General features: G+C 39.0%; 2 protein-coding genes across 2 annotated transcripts; one reads left to right on the plus strand and one right to left on the minus strand.

Annotated features, from left to right (window-relative positions):
- Positions 1 to 248: 248 nt before the first annotated feature.
- Positions 249 to 9,954, plus strand: LOC140933107 (kelch-like protein 3). The gene is made up of 3 exons (XM_073382623.1): positions 249 to 1,634; positions 6,927 to 7,157; positions 7,810 to 9,954. The coding sequence occupies exons 1-3, from the start codon at positions 764 to 766 to the stop codon at positions 8,424 to 8,426; spliced, it is 1,719 nt and encodes a 572-aa protein (XP_073238724.1). The 5' UTR covers positions 249 to 763; the 3' UTR covers positions 8,427 to 9,954.
- Positions 9,955 to 13,523: 3,569 nt separating this feature from the next.
- Positions 13,524 to 22,419, minus strand: LOC140933109 (uncharacterized). Its single transcript, XM_073382627.1, has 3 exons — positions 22,332 to 22,419; positions 18,211 to 18,914; positions 13,524 to 14,166 (listed from the first exon to the last, which is right to left on the minus strand). Exons 2-3 carry the CDS (start codon positions 18,854 to 18,856, stop codon positions 14,087 to 14,089), a joined length of 726 nt encoding a protein of 241 aa, XP_073238728.1. The 5' UTR covers positions 18,857 to 18,914; positions 22,332 to 22,419; the 3' UTR covers positions 13,524 to 14,086.
- Positions 22,420 to 22,806: the final 387 nt, after the last annotated feature.

Genomic DNA, 22,806 nt, shown 5'->3' on the forward strand with positions numbered 1-22,806 from the left:
TTGTCACAAAAGGCCCATGAAATAATAATATTAAAAAAGATGGAGATAATGTAGGTATATTTAACTCACTGTTGCGTGCTCCATGGTTTATGGAAGTGGTCGAATATTTAATACCCAACGGAAATACAGTACCGACGCGTGAGAAAATATACAAAAACGCACTATTAAAGCTACTAATAGGATATTAAATACTTCATCACGGCTTAAAGTGTATAGGTAATATCGACAGCTACTTGATACGAAATTCTATTTTGGTTGCGTTAACACAAAAGCGGAATCGAAGTCACCCAAACAAACACACCATACAAAGAAATTACAAGATTTAGCGCGTTCAACAACCTGTTACTTTTACGGGCAAAAATTGGCCAATGAAAATTTTCTCAACGTCGCTCCAGCCAATCACATTTCAACGCTCCTTGAGGTTTTCCTTGTTCCGATCTTTCGCACGATTGAATGACTGTCAAGTTTCTGAAACAATACAAGTTGTTAGAATTATGCATCCGAGATGAAAAGAACGTAATTTTGTGAAGCACGAGTCCGACACGAGGGCAACAATTGGCGTCAAACAAACATTTCTTTTGTGACGATACTGAAGACAAAGGACGAGGAAATTGAAAGCTTTCTCCTACTGGTATAAACTGGGAACAATAAGGCTAATCTGAATTTCATTTTCTTTGACGGACGATCAGCCTTTGTTTATAAGCCGTTCTTTCAAAAAAGCCCTTTATTTTGGTTGGACGGTACCTGATAAACTCCCGGCACAATGGACGGTACAAACGTGTTCTACGATTTCAAAGACGATCAAGGAGCGACCGATGCTCTTCAAAAGATGAACGATTTTCGCCTAGAGAAGAGTTTTTGTGATGTGGTTCTCTCGACAGACGATGGAGAAGAATTCCACGCTCACCGCCTTGTTTTGGCTTCTGTTAGCGCCTACTTCCGAGCGATGTTTCTGACGGATATGAAAGAAAGCCATCAAAAAAATATAACAATAAGAGGAGTTGAGTCGCCAGCTTTGAGAAGTTTAATAGATTTCGCCTACACTTCATCACTGGGAATCACGTTTTCGAACATCCATTCAGTTCTTTCAGCGGCCAGTTTGCTTCAGTTTCCAACCGTAGAAAACGCTTGTTACGATTTTCTCCGAAACAGTATCAACGTCGATAATAGCATCGAGATATGGAACTTGGCGGACCTACACGGCTGTTCAGACCTAGTAGACCTGGCCGAAAACTTTATTCGCGCAAATTTTACGGCGATTTTAAAACTGGAAGATTTCAATATGTTGTCGTTAAAGCAAATGGTGCAACTTCTTTGTCACGATAAACTAAACGTCCCATGCGAGAGCACCGCATTGTTCGGTGCTCTTGACTGGGTCAAATACGATTTGGCCAATAGACTTGTAAATCTCGAGGAATTACTGGAGCATGTCCGATTTCCTTTGATGACGCGAAAATTTCTGATGGATACAGCGGCAAGAGAGGAGCTAATCATGGCTAGCGCAACCTGCAGACAGTTTGTTCTCGAGGCGATAGACTATCATCTTATTCCTGAGAGAAGAACAAAGAACCGAATCCCCCGTGCGATCCCTCGCGACAGGCTAAGCCGATTACTTTACGTTGTTGGAGGCGAAGGTAGGTACTGAAAAAAAAAAATACAAAAACAAAACAACAACAACAGATGATTATTTTTTAAAAAAGTGTTCTAAAGTGACCTGCGTAGGTTGCAAAGGTGGAGGGAAGAAGACGAGAGTGGATATCTGTGCTCCGAGTTGAAAAAGGTCGAAAAACATTTCGACCACTAATTACACGTAACAGCCTAGCCTGAGGAAATCAGGGGGTAATTATTTGATGAGATGTATATTTAGCACACGCAAATAACGGTCTATATGAACGTGATCGGTTTCGTTGATCGGAGTTTCCCAACAATATTCATATTTCTCATTAACTAAATAATAATTTTAATCGTCATCCTGTAATTTTGCGTCAAATGTTGAATGTAACAGGAAATCTGACGTATCTCGAAAGTGCACTTGACCTTGACGTTAACAGAGGCGTGTAAAGATGATGCATGCCTCCTAATCTCCTAGGTGTCGCTATTTTTTGTCACTTTATTCTACTGTGTAGTATAAATTGTTGAACAAATTTTAAGAGGTCATTCACGCGGCAAAAAGTTCGACAAGGTGATCTTGGAATGAGCGGCATTCTTTTTGCGAATACGTGAATTACCACTTGCAGGATATCGAAATTAGAAATGGTCGCGTGAATGTGCACGTTGAGTCCCGTAAGCCACTTACTCACTTGATCAGTTATGGAAGACAGAGTCGCTTAATTATGAAACATTAATTTACTACCAATTTTCTGTCAGTCGACAACTTTCGTAGATGAGTTTTGAAAATGACTGACTGCTCGTGAAATCTTCCCTAGAAACAGTGTAATTTTTGAGTCTTCACGTAACCTGCGAAAACAGTCGTCTTTACTCGGTAAGTTCGTCGTCAAGGCAGCCAATTCTATGACCGCCCTCGCTACAGTCTCAGGTCCAGTTCAAACGTCGAATTTCACAAGTGCCGAACTAATTCCTATTTTGGTCGATTAAAATAGTTAAATACGGCATTTGTTTCAAACGTTGAAGTCAGTCGAATTTAACTCTATTCGCTGTCAATCTGTCAGTCTCTCCAAATGAATCATAATGATTTACAAAAATTCATGCATTAAGTTGGGCACATGTGAAATGCGACGTTTGCATCAAAAGTCGAACCTTAGTCGAATCTTCGACAGTCGCAGATACGGCAAACATCGCATTTAGTTTAATAAACAGTCGAATTTAATTGATTCAAAAGTCGTCAGACTAACATTTTAACTTACCGTATTTATTCGATTAATCGCCCTCGGCTCTTATTCGAGGTGGGCGCTTATTCGAGGCTGGACGCTTATTAACTTTTCACCATTTTCAGCAAGTGTAGTATGTTTATTTTGCAACAAAACAATAAATGCTATAACAAAAAGCGAAGAAGTAACAAAGCAAGGTTTCTGTAAAATACTCCGAAGAAAACTCCGTCCTCGGGGAAGTCTCTTATTGCTACTTATTCAATTTCAATTTTAATCTCATTGTCACTCACATGGGTGGGGTGGGGGTAGGCACTTACGGTATTGAATTTGATTGGGAGGAGGAGGGGGTGGCGCTTATTTACTTTTTCTGCCTTTAGGATGGGCGCTAATTCGAGGTGGGCGCTTATTCGAGGTTGGGCGCTTATTCAGTTACGGTATCTTTTTTTCCAAAAACGGTATCGGTGGACAAAAAAATCTTTAGATTGAAGAGGCATACTGTCAGACCACTTTTAAACATGTTAAAAGTACCATGCATATACATTATGTGGCGCAAACTGAGCTTTGTTGAATTGAGCGGACATTTTGCAACGAGCTAAGATCTAAAAAAAAAAAAACGTACAAACTTGTCACTAAAGTAGCAACGAGGGGAGAGAGGGGGTGAGAATCTAGTCTGCAATTGAAACTGTGAGGTAAGGGCGAGAAGAGCTGACAACTGAGCTGACTCGTGAAGAATCCGTTTATGCCCTGGAATATATGTAAGAGAAAGGATTACTGGAGGAAAAGGGGCTGTGTCACAGCTGGCGAATGGGACATTTTTTTTATGGCCTAATTACACGCCCTCATTCGCAATGAACCCTTCAGTGGAAAAATTTCTTGTGAATGACAAAATCACAGCTGGTTGTCAAACACACATGTCTTTCAAGCATGATAACAAACGTTTGAAACAACAAAAATTAACTTTGGAAAAGTCGACAAAACTTTTGGGAACATAAGAAATGGATTATTCATGATAGATAACAGGAGTTTAATAGGCGCCTATAGATATATACTATTTTCAAAGACAGGCCTGAACTCTGATTGATTCTAATACGTATGTTCAAATATAGCACTCAAGGTGATGTTACACGAGACGATTCGCAACGACGATTTTTAGCGCAACACAGCGTTGCATCATTGTTGCGACATTGTTTCGAATAGTTGCAACATTGTTCCAATATTTCAACGCCGTGTTGGGCTAAAATCGTCGTTGCGAATCGTTCCGTGTAAGATCACCTTTACAGTCCAAAATCATCGCTTGCGGATTCGCTTGGCCAATCATTTTGCCTCTGTCAGACCAATTTACATGTAAGAAATCGTAAACAGGATGGCAAAGCAATGATGCCGAACGTGTCTTTAATTACTAAAATGGTCGTAATTTATTAGTTGGTTGTTATATTTTATGGATTCTAGCCTTCAGCCCTGATACAAATCTATCGACTTCCTATATGAGTATTAGGAATTTTAATTAGTGACTTCCTATGTGCGTATTAGGAATGTAAATTAGCGGCTTTTATTGGCATGAAACAGTCATTACGTCCCCTCAAACGAATTTTGTACCTCCGACCAATCAGGAAATTTTCCATTTTCTCTTTTAGCATGATTCTGAATTGTAAGATTATGTGCGAAAACAAAAGTCAGCCTTTATGAAATTGCGTTCCTACACATACCCTAGTCCGAGTTGCAGCCGGCCCACGCACTTGTCTAAACCATTTGTATAGTTTACACAGAAGGTCTAGAGTGTCTGTGACGCAGGTTAACATATCCGCGCAGGGTCTTTCAGGATGTAAATTACAGTAAAGCAAGACGGTATTATGATATGAACCTCCTAGTGGCTTCTTAGAGAACGGATTTCTTTACAAGTATGGCTTCATTAAATAATGAAAAGTATGTTAACTTTTCCGCAACGTCATCTGTTACGAACCATCTTGCAAGCAAAGCAGAACACCACTAAGCCTTGGAGAGCGATTAAGCAGATCGAGCACAAGTTTTTTTTTAAGCGTTTAAGAGTAATTAACCTCTTCCCCTTCTTTGACGTTAACACATGAAATAACCGCAGAATCTATGGGGGCTGCTACCATAATAAGCCTTGGCACCTGAGAGAGCTTCAAGACCAGGGCTCAATTCAAGCTTTTACAAGAGTAATTTAATACAAGTGTAGCCATTTCATTCAGTTGACTGAATTGACCCCAGTCTTGTTCTGATAACACTAGGACACTCGTCGCAAAGAAAAATGTGCATTAACCTTGAACAAGAGGTTGCCTTGAACTAGAAGAAATTGGGGTGTAGAGAAGCGACAACCGGAAATATGTCTCTTACAGTCTACCTGCCAGCGTTTTCGCGTTTTTTTGCACCTTAATTTGCATTTTCTCTTTCCGTCCCTCAAGCAACTGCCACCAAGGCTAGCAGGCCAGTAAGAAGTGTTAGCCGTGCAAATAAGAGCCAAATAATTAGTTGCCAGATAGACTGAACGTTATAACTTAGGGACCATTATTTATGCCAGGGGGTCGGCTTGCAAGAATAAGGGGTGGGGGGGCACGACAAATTCAGGACAGTCCGAGCGGGGATCATGAGGAAATTCAACCTCGTCCCCAGGGCGCTTTTCCCTGGCTTTGGAGGTGGGCCCTGGGGATTAGGTTGGAGGAAATTGGCATACAAGAACGGGGGCTGTATGATTTTACATTTTTGCTTTATTTTCAAAGAAATGCGTTTATTGCTGTCGGCAGTATTAAATAGTACATGATTTCGAGCCTCTGAACATTTTATACGTCGCAATTTAGTGGTCATACAGAAAACAGTCACGGTATGGAGAGAATGGTATCCCAAGACTGCGTCCAGAACGAGTTTGACGAAGTAACCGTACGACTCGTACCAGGTCTTCCTCTTTGGTTTCACTCTCTGAGGACTCCGCACTACTGTAATGTGAAATCATAAGGTCATCGTCGCTGTCACTTTCTTCCTCAGAATCACTAATTTCATTGTCTCGTATCACAGTCCTCATAACTGGGTCTTGCCTTGTAGCGATATATGCATTAATTTCATCACCTTGTTTGTTTGAAGCATGACAGATTATCCGTCGGCTTTTATCATTGTTTTTGCCTTTAAGTGAAAGGTTAAAATGAGGGCAATACTCAGCTCTCGGACTTATTGTTAGCTCCTGGATTTCACCAGTATGACACAGAGTGTCCCAGTTATATTCCTCGAACTGTTTTTGCCGTCTCTGTTGTCTCTGTTGATCATCAAGCTAAACTGCAAAGAGGGAGCTGATCAGCGCATTACAAAAGAAATGATGCAGTTAAATGAATTAGAGAAATTAATACGAGACTGGCATACAAAGGTTGCATTAACCATCCGTGCTTAAAAATGAACACCGGCACTTAAATGCAAGAAAATGTATACAAGAAATGTTAGCAGAGTGGGCTTTAGAAATAGGAACAAAGAAAAAAGAGGGAACAGAGAAAGAAGAGGAAGATGAGGAAGCAGTGGAAGGAGAGGACGAAGAGGAAGATGATGAGGAAGCAGAAGAAGGAGAGGACGAAGAGGGTGGAGAGAACAGAGAGGATGGTGAGGACAGAGAGGATGGAGATGGAGAAGATTAAATAAATATTATTAATATCAGCTTGAATTTTGTATCTTTGTTTGAGATGAATTAATAAATATGTCTTTTATTAAAGGTTGAACGTAAATGCCTGATTCTCTCTTCTATTTTTTCCGAGGATAGGGAAGCGGGGGAGCTATCTAAGTTTAAAAGTGCATTAAGAGGGACCATGCCGTTTTTTTCTTTCCTGGAAGGGGTCATAACTATTTGTTATATTTACTTATGGATTCTTCCAGCATACTCCTTGTCACAAATAATGAACGGTCTTTTAGTTTATCAAAATTATTTCCTGTCCTCTTGCCTTATACCCTAAATATCATGTTAGTCTGTACTTGTATTCAATCCGTTTAATTCTTTGGCACCATTCTGGTTTTCTGAATAAAGATCTAAGAAAAGAGTTAATCTTCTTGGTTCAAGCTTTAACTTAGTGTCGACTCTTTACTGTCATTATTTTTTAATTTCAGAAAATCGTAAGGTTTTAAACGACGTAGAATTCTTTGACTTCAACGAAAAGAGATGGCGCGCAATCGCACCTATGATAATTCCACGCAAGTACGCTGGTTGCGCATTTCTAGATGGTCAGCTGTATGCCGTGGGAGGAGTGAACAGGGAGTACGCTGACCTAGTGACCGTGGAGAGTTACAACCCTTGTGCGGGCCAGTGGAATTCTGTTGCTTCACTAAACAAATGCAAAGGTGACTACCATTGATCAAGCTGAAATAAGCTTTGTAAAAAAAGGCAATAAATATACTCGCAGAAGAAAAACAAAAAAGCTAAAACAACAACAACCGCATACCGCATACATTGTACACTCAACATCGGGTAGAAGTCTTGAAGAGAAGTTCCGAAGCACCTAATTAAGTCTTTACTCATCTACATTGCTCGGTCTCATGATGAAAGCTAATATTCCATACTCGCTGACTTGCGATATAGGCAATATGTGCAGTTGTCGCAGACCAGCACCAGAGAAAGAGATTGGGTGAGTCTCGGCTTGTCAATTCCCCGGTTGGCGCTGACTCCAACAAAGTCTTTATTGTTTACTGAGAATGATTATAGAAGAAGACTGACGCCGTTTATTACATCCTTTACAGCTATAGACGACTTCAAATGGCATTTTACTGTGCGTAAATTAATCACGAAAGAGGATAGATATTTTTCAGTTCGTCAAAAAGTAGAAAAAGACAAGAAATAAACAGGAAATCAAAATTGAGCGGAAAATACTTTACCACTTTCTTTGAACATATAACGTAAAGAGGATCAATCGATCAAGCACTCTACCAAGCATAATTGCAGGCCATCTCTAACAAGTACTAAAACCGTGTCTATTATCTTTGTCACTTTTGTTAGGTGCTCTGGGGGTATCTGTACTTGAGGGATGGCTGTATGCCGCTGGTGGATCTCACAACGGAGCTGCGCTTAAAAGCGTTGAGCGTTATGATCCAATCAAAAATGAGTGGACCCAAGTGGCAAACATGCGCCTACCCAGAAGCCACTTTGGAATGGCGTCTCTGCAAGGACGTCTCTTCGCCGTCGGTGGTTACTGCGGGATCTCGGAGATCGAGCACGTCGAGTGTTACGACCCCATGACTAACAAGTGGGCCGACATGAGCAGCATGAACAAGTCCCGGATGAATCACGCAGTGGTTACCTTTAGCGATCGCATCTACGTCATCGGAGGTAGTAACAGTGTTGGTATTTTGGATTCCATTGAGAAGTACAATCCTGATTTGAATCTTTGGTTGATCATCCGCAACACGATGGATCCTCGCAGTGGAGCAGCAGCGGCCGTGGTTTTGGGTGGGACTGATGGAGGGCAGGAGTTGTTTATCATTGGCGGCCATGACCATCACAGCAGAGATACAAACTCCGTTAAAAAACTTAATTTGAAGTTTGCTGATTACTCGTCAGCAACAGCACCGTGTATGAATCATCCTCGGGTGTACGCTTCAGTTGCGTGTGCTTAGACTGCTGCAGCCCTAGGGAAATGATGCTTTAGTCCCCCCGTCTCGCGCGCTCCCCACGCCACTATCAGATCGGATACTATGAACTTTGAACAAGGTACTAAGAAAATAACATATGTTCCTTTCAAGGTCAGTGTACCATTTTTGGTGACCTCATTTTTCTTCTCAGACCAGCCTGAAAATAAGTATCAAGTGCGGGTTTGTGGAAGGCGAGCCATGGAAGCGAACCGCAACACTGTCTTTCAATCGCTACTGATTTGGACCCACAGAGATTTTAGAAACCGCGGTCCAAATTCGTTAGCATATCAGGGATAACCTTGACTTAAATCCGTTAGAAGTTTTGGATTCCCCTGTCAAGAGTTTAATAATCGTATTATCTTCAGACAATCATATTGAATATCGTTTAGTCGTTTTTATCTGGTAAGGATCGAACATGAAACATTTATACAAAAAGGCAAACCAAGATTGCGCCGCTTTTTTTTAAAAAAAGGCAGTAGCATAAAATAGCAGTATAAAGTGCACCTACTCTAGGTGTCAGAGGTTTTTTCCTTTAGGGGTGACGGAATTGAGCCGCGAAGCCGCAAAATAGTGTCGCGAAACGACGAGAAAAAACTCCAGAAAACACTTAATGCTTTTCGTCAGTGGTGACCGAGAATACCTCTGGTATCCAGGGTAAAGTGCACCTGACGCGAAAGCTGATTTCGTTCTGTCATTTTATTGCCTGGCGAAAAGGCGCACATTACAGGTCTAGTAATTGTAGCCTGTTCCAGGCTCTCAGATAGTGGGGAAGACGCGAAAGTGAAAGGCACACGAAAAGTTTCCCCCAGCGGTTTTATTTTCGTGTTCGCGTTTTACCAATTCAGTGGACCCGACTATCACCGAGCCTGGAACAGGCTCTAGTAACTGAGCATCGAGACCTGAGGAAGTTTTTATGGCATGTACTAGTTAATTGTTATAAAATTTTACACAAATATTTATTATCAACAGACAGTGTTAGACTTTTGTACCACAAAAAAACAAAGATACATATTCTACTGAAGCAGCGCACCGTTATATGTTTTAGCAAAGGTTAAATAGGTTACCTTATAATGTAGACTACAAGTAGTCTATCGTTTTCCTCCGTGATAGTACAGCAAGCGAAATACGAGAGTGCGCATGCCAACCTCGTCCCAGGACAAGGTTTCACGCATGAAAAGTACCATCTGCGAGAAAGGTGACACACGCCGGGACGAGAGGAAATGCCGGAGAGACAAAGCGCCAGCCTTTGACCCCGTATTTTATCATGTTCTTTCCTTTCCCGAGTCTCGGTTCTACTTGCGCGGTATGTGAATAGTCGCATAAAGAAAAGAGGGACTGAAAATGCCAGAATAAAAGTTCAGACACGCCTACTTTCTTTACCCACACATGGCTCAGGGAATTAAATGTTAATACATTATGGTCAGGGATATCGAAGAAAAAGGTTAACGGTTCAAAAGGGTATTAATTTAAAGATATGCATAACATTACTCTTAAATCATCAAAAAGGAATTAACTGTTACATGTTGTTAAACAATAAAAATGGAAGCGATGGAAAATGTTCGCAGTGCGCACGTCTTTGACTTAAAATTATTAAAGGAATTTTATTCGGTGTTTGGGATTTATTGCAAAATTCATTCGTTTCGGGAAATATTTATAGATTAAGAAAAATATCATAAAAAGCAATTTGACTCATTTTACTTGGTGTTAACTCCTACGCATCAGCACTGATCAAACGACATCCTCTCCCGAAATGAGAAAATGATTTCTGTTGATTCATTCTCTTTGGTCTTGTTGAAGGAAAATTTTGATTGAAGAGTTACGTTAGCCACTTGTGACAATTGTTACAATACATGTTTGTAGTGGAGTTGTTATAAGCGTTCTTGTTGATTGGTTTGAGTAAGCTACTTCACTACTAGTAGGATTGGTTTTCTAAGTTAATTGATGATCGATAGAAAGTTTCTCCTGACATGAATTCGGTACAAAGGAGATGTACCAATTTGGTGCATCTCCGCGGTAACACTTTCTGTTTATGAGATATGTTTAATTAAAGCCTTTGGTGTGACAAAAGTGACAAAGCCTTGTTTATATTAAGTATTTTGTCTAGTTTGACATTTTTGGCCTTAATCTGGTCTCCCTGCGATATTTTCCAGGAACTACTACCCTGCTTGTTTTTTAAGAGTTTTAAGCGTGTTTCCTCGAGTTTTTAAGCGAATTCTTGGCAGTGGATAACTTTAATTACGCTTAGTGGTTTTATAGTTGTTTTTGTAATCAAACAACTATTGTTTTAAATTCTGCTTTGTACTTTGAACTGCATTTTTAATTTATCCTTTAAGTTTGCGATCACGTTCGTGGTTAAATTATGGAAAAGTTGTAGCCAATCATCTTCGATGAAGAAGCTTAACACCTTCTGTAAATTGACAACAACCTTGGATTTTCAAACTGTAATTTTAGTACTTTCCTATCTGTTAGTATGAAAAGTCTGTTTACTGGTATATACCTTGTAGTTTTTATATTGTTCTCCTAGTTTTATATTGGCCAGTTGACTTAAGCTTAGCAGTGAAAACTTCGGTTGAAGAGTCATTTCGACAAAGCAATTACCTCGAAGGTTTCACGCTAATGAAACTGTTTCAGCCAATCGGATTAGACTTACGTCAGCATTCGGCTTACGCCAAGCAGCTGGTTTCCTGGCTGATATAAAAATGCGTGTAACACTGATCTAGTAGAGAATTGTAAAATACGAGTTGTGCTAACTTCGTGTCACCTGACTGAAGAATTAAAAGGAGTCGATTGAACAAGTATTCGTCTGTTTGTTGTGAGAACCAGCTAGTACCCCCAGAAAGGTTCCTCAACAATATTAGGATTGAAGAAAATGTCGAGTATCGTACCTACAGGGAGAGTTTATGGTTTTAAAGGATTTTGATTTGAAGAGCCGTTTTGAAACAGAAAGGAATAGAGGGTATTTGAAGAATACGTGCTACATTACTGTTAATATTCATTGTAAAAGAAAACGGTTTTCATTCGTCATTTTTTATACATAGTTTTGAAATATCTAGGAAAAGTCATTGTTAAGCTGTTACTGTTTTTAGATTGATCGTGATGCCACATACAATAGCACAGTAGTAAAAGACTACGCCGTTTTGTTGAATTTACTTAATTAAAATAAAACTACACTTGCTTGTATGTAGATACTCTCACGGCTCAATGATCATTAAAGAGCATTGGTAATAATTTAGCTTTCAAGTGAAAGTTGATGGTGGGGTTAATTTGTTCTGCGTACCATGTAAGAATGTGACTTTCTTGTACAACCTTTTTATTCCCTGAGATAACAGAAACCGTAATCAAAGAAATATTCCAAAGATGGTTTTAAAAACAGTAGAAAATACATTCCACCCTGTAAAAGTACAGCTTGGAGGTTTCATTAGAGTGGCCCCGAAAAAGTTGAAGAAGAAAAAACTCCTGTTAATTTCTATCCAACGGTTTACCAGCTATGATTACGACAGGAATTAGCTTGTCAAGAACCAGGGCCGGGTTGTTCAAAGCAGGGTTAAGATAACTCGGGGTTAGCGCGAAATTTGAAATGTCTGTAGACTGCGAGCAGTCTCTTACTTTTTTTTGCAAAGTTACTACACGCAAAACCTAAGCACGCGAGCGGCGAAGCCGCTTGCCGTGAGAAACGAGGGCGTTGCAATCGCGGTGGATGAGATCAAGAACTAGACGGATTTTAAGACAAAAGGCGGACTGCAAGCAGTCTAAAATGTGCGAAATTCAGATATGAAAGCTTAAAAGCAAATTCAGTATTGTTCTTTTTGCCCACAATTTGATGATTGGATGCTCTAAAAAAAATCGAGAAAATTATCCGGGAAAATGCTTTTGAGCAAAAGAAAAAGAAACCCAGGTTAAAATTTAACCCTGGGTTAGCGCTAATCGGCCTTCGAACATCTGGGCCTAGAAGTCTACCAAAAAATGAGTTAAAAACTAAAAACATACAATGGAGTCTCCATTCACAGGACACATACCAGAGAAGAGTAGGTGTCCCCTGAGAGGAGGTGTACTTTCTACTGAGAGACACGACTGATACAAAAATTATACAGTGGCATCTTCGTCCAGGGGACACCTTCAGGATCAGGACAGGTATCCCCCGAGTTTGAGAGGTGTCCCTTTAATAGAAGTAACTGATACTAAGTTCAAACAGTGGAGTTTTTACCCAGGGTACTTCGATGGGAGCAGGAAAGGAGTCTTTTGAGTGAGAGTGTCACTTCAATAGAGGTACACTGTAATAAAATTGATATAAAGATTATACAACAGGGTGTCCATTGAAGGCACACCCTAGAGACCAGGACAGGTGTCCCCTGAAAAGACTTGTCCCTTCAAATGAGCTATCAGATGCAAATATTATAAGAACTTTTTCTGTAGCAAAACTTGTGGGTGCCTTGAAAGGAGGCAGCCCCTAAAGAGAGCTGCCTGAAGGAGAGTTTTCACTATATTAAGCAAAAACTCCTTATTTCCTCCAAACTCACCGTGTACAGCTGTATGCTAAACCCAAGTTATTTATGAAAGAGCTCATAAAGGATAATTACTGTGCAAGCTGCAGATGTTAAACATTGCCTTTTTATGTAGCTTGAAATTATTACTATGTATAAATTTTGCACTTCTGACGTAAACATTATGTGCAATAATATCATACATGTAACACATAATATTAATGTCAGAAAAGCAAAACTTCCCTGTCCATAAAAAGCCAACCCAAATGATATTGTACAATTCAGTGCAGTCTGTAAAATCCCCTTAGACCTTGATTTGAACAGAGAATAAAATTCAACTTGTACAATGTAGAAGCAGGACGGATTCTACTCTTTTCAAGGTCTTTCAAGACGTCCTTAAATCAAGATTTTGGGGTATAGAGTACAGATAAGTCATTTCACAAATCACAATGGTCCTATTGACTACAACTTCTTCTTTCTTTTTTTCTTTCTCATTTGAATTTAGTAACATCACAAATTACACAGGAATTAAAATGAGAACATTATTTTACCACAGCTGTACTGAAGCAATTTAAGAGAACTGAAGGAAAGCAATCCAACGTTTAGTTTCCATGCTTTACTCTGTGTTTCCACCGCTTCACTAAATTACAGAAATCTTTCATCATTAGCTTGTACTAAGGGTAAAGAATTAAAATTCACATACGTGTAGTTTTATTGCTACAAAGAAATCGAGGATAATGGAAAAAACTTATTCCTGGCTTATAGGAATCTTCTGTGAGGCCAAAATTCCTGTGAATTCGGGTAGGGTGCTCATACAAGATTTTTGGTTGAAATTGTTCTAGATTTTATTTCTCCCGTATTATGAGTCCCAAAATAGAAAATATAACGCACAGGCTTAGATTTTCTCATGTTACACGAGTTTCAGCATTCAACATTTCACACAATCCCATTACATGTAGTTTAAAATTAAGCATCCGTACCAATATGGACCGTGTATCCTGGTGGGCTTATAAACAAAATCCTTGTAAAAGGCTATGTTACATATTCTTGCCTTCTTATTGAGTCAGTCTGGTTATATATTATAACAGCTAGAACTTCATTTCTAGTTGTGGCAGCATGTTAGATGTAACTGTTACAAATGTGCTACAGGTATTAACGAGTCAGTTAATGCCTTAGGTCGGCTTTATAATCTTCCAGTTCACTTGTCAGGTGTGCTACTTGCTTTTTCCAGGAGTTCAGTTGGGCTTTAAAGAGAAAGAAGATTTAAAAACACTTGGTTAGAAAGGGATTACTAGTTGAAAGGTAACAACAACAACAACAACAACAAATTAAAATTTGCTACTACACTTGACTCCTGAAAGCTTCAACCTTCTAGAGGAGTCTAGGGGAAGGAATATCATGCACACTTCATTTCAAGGGCAGCAAGAGAATACAATGTGTATTGATATTTTAAAAAAAGGAATTAAGGAATAAAGCTTGATTAAGAATACACGGTTGTAATAAATGCAATGTTTTGGACTGCAGCACCCTTTTTTTTACTTGTCATGTGCTCAAAAGACATGGTTCGAGTTATTGAGGGTAAAATGATATAGAAACGATCTGAAGGAGTCTCGTTTCCAAAAAAACATACCATCACTTAACGTCATTCTCAAGTTGATATATCACTGAATCAATTGCTTGCACCTTCCAAATTTGGTCAATGCCAGTTGGTTAGGAAGAATTAGCCAGGGGATTTGAGCCAGTCAAAAATGGTGAAATATTTTGAATGAATAATAACAACTTTTATTGGATGAGGCAGAGAATGATGTGAAAAATAATGTAAGTTGAGGAAGGTGTTAAGACCCTCTCATGTCCGCACAATTCTTCATAAAAACATGCTGATGCCAATAATTGCCGTAACAGTAAATATCAACGATTTATCACCACGAAATGGACAACACGCAGTTCTGCAAACAATTAATAATAACTATAACAATTTTTTTTTAGATATTTTAGCGGACCTCCACACGCGTGGGTGGAGCCCATAGCTTAGAAAATCTACCCATCCCAGAAAATTTGGTAATCACGTGACCGTACACTGACCGACCACCCGCCGACCGTCTGTCCGCACCACAGGACAACCAATGTTTACAATGTTCACACTTTCTAACTTCTTTGGGAACCCAGGAGAAAACTGATTGCACATCAATGTTGCGATCAATTGACAGCTGTCAAAACAAGGTATCCGCTGACCAGTATCACCTGACCGTATCGCGGGCTCAGGTGTCGACCCATCGAGATCGAGTACTTTTTTGAAGTTACCAGCTGACAAGTTACTAGTTTTCAAATTATCGCATGCTCAAGTTTATTTTTTTAAAATTTATATGAAATATGTGGTGTTTATGTCACGATGGCCCCACACTATTAAGATTTTGATTCCAAACTAACCATGGACGCGAAAATTCAGCCAGTTATTTCAAAATACAGGCGGGGAAGACCTTTTCTTACCCAGGTCACGCGTTGGTCATGCTCTACGCCCAATTTTTATGCTCTGATTGGTCAAAATTTGACAGATGAGTTTATGCGGAAAATTTATGCAGCATGTTGAAACTTGTTTACTTTGACAGCTGAAGCTGACAGAGTTTTGTGTCAACTTGTGATGTTTTTAACTGTCTCTTTCCACTGGATGTACAAAATGAAATACAGCTGCTATCAAGAGTCTTCTGTTATTCATAGATAGTTTGTTTATTGGTTTTTTTGGTTGAGAGATCCGTCGCTTGTCAAAGTCAGAAATCTGATTTTGGATGGCATCGTTTTCGTTTTTCGCCTTGCTTGATGCCTAAAGAGGATTCAAAATCCTCAAGCAATTCTTGCGTTACTTGGTAGCTTTCAGGAGCTGCATCTCGAATGGTAAGCTTGAGTAATGATTGTATTTGATGTTTGTTTTTTTATATATCTAATTTCATGTAGTCGAGCACAGTTTATACAGCAAGTTTATGCACGTTTGTAAGATTTGAGATAATGATCTGACCTAGTATCAGGTTTGATATAAACTTGCAGAACTTTAAAAAGCCTTTAGGTATATTTTCTCACCCCAAATAGAAAGAAAACGTTCCGAAGAATATTTAGTTATAAATTTGCTGTAGAAAGAAAACTTTGAGCGATTTTCTTGCCTCGAGTTCAGCTTTGAGAAAAGCAAACACCGGGAGGCCGGCTTAAAACATAAACTTATTAAGCTTTAAGCTTTAAGACTCAGGAGTTTTAGAAACGCTTTAATACTTGTCTTCGTGAATGAAAATTGTTGTCTCTGTGAATGTTTCACCGAATTATATTTCTTTTCGTGATTGTTAGTAGTCTCTCTTGCGATTTTAATCGCTGTGCTGTTCGTTTTCAGTCGTTCATGAACATCGCTTGCAGGATTTACCTCAAAATTGCGTGCGTATCAAACGTTTTTTAAGATTACACATTGTTATAAAACCCTTAAATAAAAAACTAAACATAATAAATTTTTTATTATGTTGAGGCATAACTCTATTAATGTTCACTGCAAATTTGGCGCTCATTAAAAGTGAGAACTGGCTGGCTGTATGGGTGATTTTGGAAATTTTTTGAACGGTTTCGCTAAAAGCTCACAATAATTGTGATCGTCCTGAATGTTGACTGAGTGCAATTTGTCTTGAAAAATTGTGAAATACTGCATTCTATCCGAGGTCTGTATTATAAACAGTACTGTTTCACCTCAGATGTGATGTATAACAAGTGTAAAAGGTTGGTTTACACACCCCCCGGATTTGTTGGCAAGATTTTGTAAAGTAAACTTGTTGAAAGCAAAAACTTTGGCCTGATTTGTTTTCCAAGAATTTGTTTTCCAGGTCTAATCTACTGTGATCAAGAGCCATTATGGCTCTTGAATGTGATCGAAGATGATTGCTATTTTTTTTGGTGTTTTATATGGCTATCAACTTGATGTAAGATGTTTCACTCTAAAATCACTTAGCCTTTCCCTCAAAAGTCGCATGAATTTGCCTTTAAGTTAACTGATTTGTGGATTACAAGTTTATTGTTTCATTTAAATAATAAATTTATTAATGGGAGCTTCGCTTTTAGCCCTGGCTAAATCTATATATTAGGCTTTTACAAAATTCAAAACACAAGAAATGTTGAGAGTTTTTTAGCTAGTAGTAAAAGAAAACATTTAAGTGTGCATGATGGTGTATACATGTACTGTCCAATTACTTAGACATGACACGTACTGTCCTATTACACTGTCCTATTAGTGCTAAAATCAGGACAGTTGATAGCCAATCAGATTTGAGAATTTTGTTATAGTTATGATTAATGGGGACATACAATGTTGCTCTAACCTACAGTTGTATAAGGAAATGGACAGAATCATGTAGTGTCTTTTTAATTGAAACACCTGAGGCCATGCACAAAGTGTCCAATTTTTAGATTTGTATGATGTAATGAAATGAGGTTTTTGTACATTTTTAGACATCAGTAAACCCCAAGTGACTTACCAGCCCTTAGACTGTGCTACTGTGCTTGCACATTAAGTAAAGAGAGAATTTTGATTGGAAATAAAGAGGTTTGCGGGGCTTTCTTGTCTTTTAAATTGATCAAGTAGCAAAGGTGAGGCCTTCCAAGGGGTTTTGGCGACAAGAAACATCGCCCTAAATTTGCAAAAAATGTAGTGACAATCTTGTTCCAGAACACCGTCAGCCGACAGAGACTTACAGAAAAAAGCGACAATTTGCGACAGCGACAATCCATTTCTAATTTTGACAAAGCGACAACTTTTTAATTTGTTATTTTGACAGCGACATGACTGACCAGCCCAGCGTGATTCTAAATCTTCTGTTGGTGTTACTATTTCCTGTACAAATTAAGATATTAAATCATTAAACAAACAATTTAAAACTATTTAAATATTAATCAAAATTAGAGGATGCAAAAATTAAGTACGTTTAGCGAACACTTGTATTCTAGCAAAAAAGTGACAGTGGCAATTGCATTGTAGCGAAAAAACGACAGCGACATTTGTCTCTAGCCAAATAGGTGACAGGAGGGTTGGAAAATGAGCGACAAGGCGACATCAGAACCCCCCTTGGAAGGCCTCAAAGGTGGCTCTCCAGTTTAAGACTGATAATATCAGAGAAGGAATACAACATTAAAACCAATTGATCATTGAAATATTCAAATTGAAGGGCAAAAATCAAAATCCTAATGATCCTAAAATCTATTGCATTAATCTTTTCAGTTCGAAATTCTAATTGGAAGGAAGGAGGTTAACTTGGGATGACACTTACATTTCAGTCTGTCTCTTTGCACTACCAGCAACTTAGCTTCTGCTTCATTCCTGCCAGCCTCAAATTCCAAATTTCTGATCTGCTGTTCACGGGTCTCAACCCTGTCTTCAAAATATTCTTCACGCTGGGCATACCGCCTGTGTTTGATTTCTAAATTTATGACTCTAATGGTGTCAGAATCTGTCTCTTCACTCAACTTGACGATCTTGGACTCAGCTTCGTTTAATCGCGCCAAAAGCTCACTTAGTTCTGCCTTCATACTGCTATGCCTGACTTTGGCTTCAGCAAGTTTTTCCTCTTTTTCATCAGCACTTTTCTTTGTATCTCTACACTTAATCTCTAGCATGACTAAACCATCACCGACTTCCAATTCCTTTGCTTCAAGGGCCTTTCTTGCCTTCTCACTTTCTTCAGCTTCTTCTTCTTTAGCTATGCGATCTTTGTATTTTTCAGCTGTTTCTTTGTTGAGATTCTCCAACTCCTCTTTCTTGTTTTTTATCTTCTCCTTCAGTGAATCTCTTTCCTCATCTGCCAAGTCTGCCCTTTCCTTTGCAAGTCTAAGGTAGCGTAACAGATTCTTTCGCTTTGTTTCTGCCCGCTCAATATCACAAATGGTTTCTTTAGCCTTTATTTTAAGTACATCCATTTTTAAGGTAAAAACCAAGAAAAATCAACACTTGCAAGTAGTTTATCAGCAAACACACCTGTTTGAAAACAACAGATATTAAATTGGACATGAAATTTACATCAAGAAAAAAGGAGGAACTTCTGGTCATGAAGAAAACTATGCATGCATTTGAAACAAAGAAGGCAAAACTTTCAGAAATAATCACATCAATGCAAACCCCCACCCTGGGCAAATATGGGGCATTGGCCAACAAGCAAAAACCAAACAAGGGGCATACAAATTATGTACCTTGTATTCTGGGGACAGTCTAAACTGGCCAAGCCCCCATCAAATGAGGATAATGCAAGACATACATGTGATGTGGAAAGTGAAAAGAAGAGACATTAATAATTTTGTCTCAATCAGGCAGAAAAACTGTCTGTGAATGCAGGTTAATCAAATGGATTGTAAATGGTTACCAAAAGTGTGTAAATGGACTCCATTTCCGTTAAAATGCCTGTTCAAAAGCATTAAATGATAAGGCAGGGTAAAACAAAACAGGTCGACCTTAATGTTTAAGGGGAAAGCTGGAAAGCAGGAAAGTGGGAACCTGAGCAAAATTTTAAAATGATCTTAAATGGACAGCTCAATGTTTTGACAATAATCAGTAGATGGTTTCAAAAGCCCTGCTAGAAACAACATTTTACAGAGAAATGAACATAAATAATTTTGATCAGCTGTTGTCAAATACTGAAAATTATACATTTCTGATAATTTACATCGGTGTAAATATGTATATACAGGGATCTTTTGAATTGAAATTTAAAGTATCTAGTATAGATTTGTTAATTCAGGAAAAATAATTTACGCCTTTACCCCTAAGCTAATTGACTCTAAATGTACTTTATATACATAAATATACTGCTGTCATGTGAACGTGTGTTTTGACCAGTTGTAGTTTATTTGCTCATTGTATGTTATCTTTTTGTTTATTTGTATAAAACATTTTCTCCTTTGTATCTACTTTATTAAGAACCCTTTACATCTTTCCAATTATTGGCAAGGTATTAGTTTTACTTTTTTTGCCCCCTTTCTCTTTATAATTTTTCTTTTCTCTAAACTTGTTCGTTCTGAGTGCATTTAATATTAATCCCCTTGTTGAGGACCAATGGAATTCTTCAGGGAGAAGTTATAAAAATTGAGGATTTCTTATGTTGTAGAGTAAAATAAATGGAATTCTTCAGGGCAGGGCTCGAAATTGTGACTCACTGGTCGGCAATGAACACTGGCGACTCACGTTTTGCCCGATGACTTAAGAAAACCAAGACACAACTATTGTTTTTAAAACTTTACATTAGGAAATCAATCGGATATGGTAGCTAGTATACAACTCACCCTTCCCTCCCCAGTAAAATAATGTCTGAATATTACAAGATAATCGAAAAAATTGAATGTATTTCGACATGTCGATACTGCGTTGATAATGTTTCAGTGGCTTCTTCCGAAACTGGGATCGCAGGCGCACTTCAACACAATGTGCTTTTCATTTGCCGCGAAAATGGTGGCAGATACAAATCAGTTGAAGGAATTACGCGAGTTTTCACGTGCGGGGAATGAAGATTCAGCCAAAAGGTTAATCCAAACTTTGAATCCTTCATCAGTTGTTGATGTAGGGAAAGTGGGTGGTTAATAAATGGATATAACTATCACTAATAGAAAAAGTACCTGAGTGAATAGTTCTTAACAACGTTTCTTTATACTTTAAGGTAAGGAGATAGCGATTCAATTCCAGCGGTACTTCCATAACTCCCGCAATATTTTAGGTTTTATTTTCCTAAAACGTTCTGTCTAAAATGAAACGAAGACCTAAAAACTGCACTAAGCCTATTTTTGTTTCCTCCCGGTCAAAGACTGGTACGAGCAATGTGGTTCTGTAGAGGCATGGGCCAAGCATGGTGTTGTTTGTCGGCAGCGAAAGGCGTTGAGGAAAGCAAGTTGAAAATAAAGAACGGCATTTCGTAGAAGTAGCAAAGGGCAAATACGCAAGGACCCATGTTTGTCTCAGAACGAACACCACACACTTAAAACGTTTTATGCTTCGCTTCATTTAAAATGACTATGGAGACAACCATCAACTTCGGACCAGAGACATATCACCTGAGAACAACGGTAGCTTCATAACTAAGTGTTACTCGTGTTGTTTCTAATTGTTTTCGCTCTTCAAGTGTGACTTTACTTGCATGCAAAGTAACGTATAAAATCATGTTCTTGTGTAAGTTATATTAAAATAAGTTGGCGACCAAAATTTACGATCTGGCGACCAAAATTTTTCTGTTAGTCGCCAGCTGGCTCCCAAACGACAAAGTTAATTTCGAGCCCTGCAGGGGTGAAACTTTAATTCCAAATCAAATCAAATCAATTTTATTTAAGCTTGATAGCGTGAGGAGTGGTTGCCCAATCTCCAGAGCCAGGGGCTCATGTATTAAACGCTCGAGCACTCCGGATCGAATTGGAATTTAGAAAGAGGGGAAAACTGGAGTACCCGGAGAAAAACCTTTCGGAGCAGAGAAGAGAACCAACAACAAACTCAACCCACATATGACGTCAAGTCCGGGAATCGAACCCGGGCCACATAGGTGGAAGGTGAGTGCTCTCACCACTGCGCCATCCCTGCTCCCTCGGGTCTACCCCTGAAGAATTCCCACAAAATTCTTCAGGGGTAGACCCATATTCTTCAGGGGAAAGACCCATATTTTATAGAAGTCTTTAGGGGTTAATGTAATTTCATTAAATTTTGTCTACAAAGGTAAGAAGAAAGGTAAGTCCTCAACCAGGGATACGGATATTAAAATGCAATAGCCTAATAACTACTACTAGTACTACAAATAAAATGAATGGGCATTCATAACAAATAATTCCAGCACACTCTCTGTCAACCTTCCGTTTGTCTATCACTGAAGAGCATTCAAAGAATAATTTTAAAATGCCAGAAGCTGGCAAGGTAACAAAATACAGCTTAAAACAATTTCTTCGCCGAAGTGAGCCTGACATGTAGTTCTTACAAGTCCCGAAATGAGACTTGTGCAGGAAATCTGTCAGCTTTGCTAAGTCTACTCTAGCCTTGGGCTGCGAACGCCTTCCACAAAGGGCCCTTAACACTAATATCACTCCTAGACCTGCTCGATCGTTGTGTCTGAGCGACATTTTAATGCAAATTAAAGCACACATCAGACCAGCTTGAGAACACTTTTGAGGTTACTTCTGGTCGATCTTACTTTGTTTCTACTAACTCAACCTTAAGTGAGGCACGGTACGATGGAATTTGAAAAGAACCTCTTCAAAACACTGCAGTTTAGACGGTCTTTCATGTCAGACAAAACAATATGGCGTCGCGCGCACACATCAGAGAATACAATTTCTGCCTTGAAGACCGACATTTGGAGATCTTGTTAGTTCAACGATACACAAACAACATCACTTACGAATTCTAGACAATAACGACTAGAAAAATTACCTGGAGTGAAGGAGCAGCGTCCAAATTCAGACCAATACAAACCACACCTCGCTTTTCCCAATTGCCAGGGCGTGCAATAGAATGCTTTGGACAGGATACGTCATGTATGCTTTCACAAAGAGTCACATAACAACAAAAAGGCAGGAGGTAACAAAGATATCTGGGGTATAGTCTCATGCTATTTGTGCTATATAGTGGAAGTAACCAGAGAATCAATACTTGTCTTAATGAGTCCAAGAGCAACGCCGCCGGCAGCTTCTGAACTCTAAAAGGTCCAACCATGTTAGCCTGCGTAGAAAGCGAAAGGGGTAGGGGATAGGGGATAGGGAGGAAGGGAAAAAGGGGAGGGGGATTGCGGAGAGTCGAATGACGGTGTCCAACAAGAAAGCTCTTGTGAAAGGTTTGAACCCAGGAGTCATTTCAAAAGGTTGAGTTTGATCGTTCGGGTGAACGTAGTCCTGAATAGGACTGTTGT

The sequence above is a fragment of the Porites lutea genome, chromosome 4 (assembly GCF_958299795.1).
Source record: "Porites lutea chromosome 4, jaPorLute2.1, whole genome shotgun sequence".
Lineage (NCBI taxonomy): Eukaryota > Metazoa > Cnidaria > Anthozoa > Scleractinia > Poritidae > Porites > Porites lutea.

Coding starts and splice junctions, on each gene's coding strand:
- LOC140933107 (XM_073382623.1), top strand. CDS start 764: ATGGACGGTACAAACGTGTTCTACGATTTCAAAGACGATCAAGGAGCG. Junction 1,635..6,926: donor TTACGTTGTTGGAGGCGAAG/GTAGGTACTGAA, acceptor TTTTAATTTCAG/AAAATCGTAAGGTTTTAAAC. Junction 7,158..7,809: donor TTCACTAAACAAATGCAAAG/GTGACTACCATT, acceptor CACTTTTGTTAG/GTGCTCTGGGGGTATCTGTA.
- LOC140933109 (XM_073382627.1), bottom strand. CDS start 18,856: ATGGATGTACTTAAAATAAAGGCTAAAGAAACCATTTGTGATATTGAG. Junction 14,167..18,210: donor GCAAAGAGACAGACTGAAAT/GTAAGTGTCATC, acceptor TTCTCTTTAAAG/CCCAACTGAACTCCTGGAAA.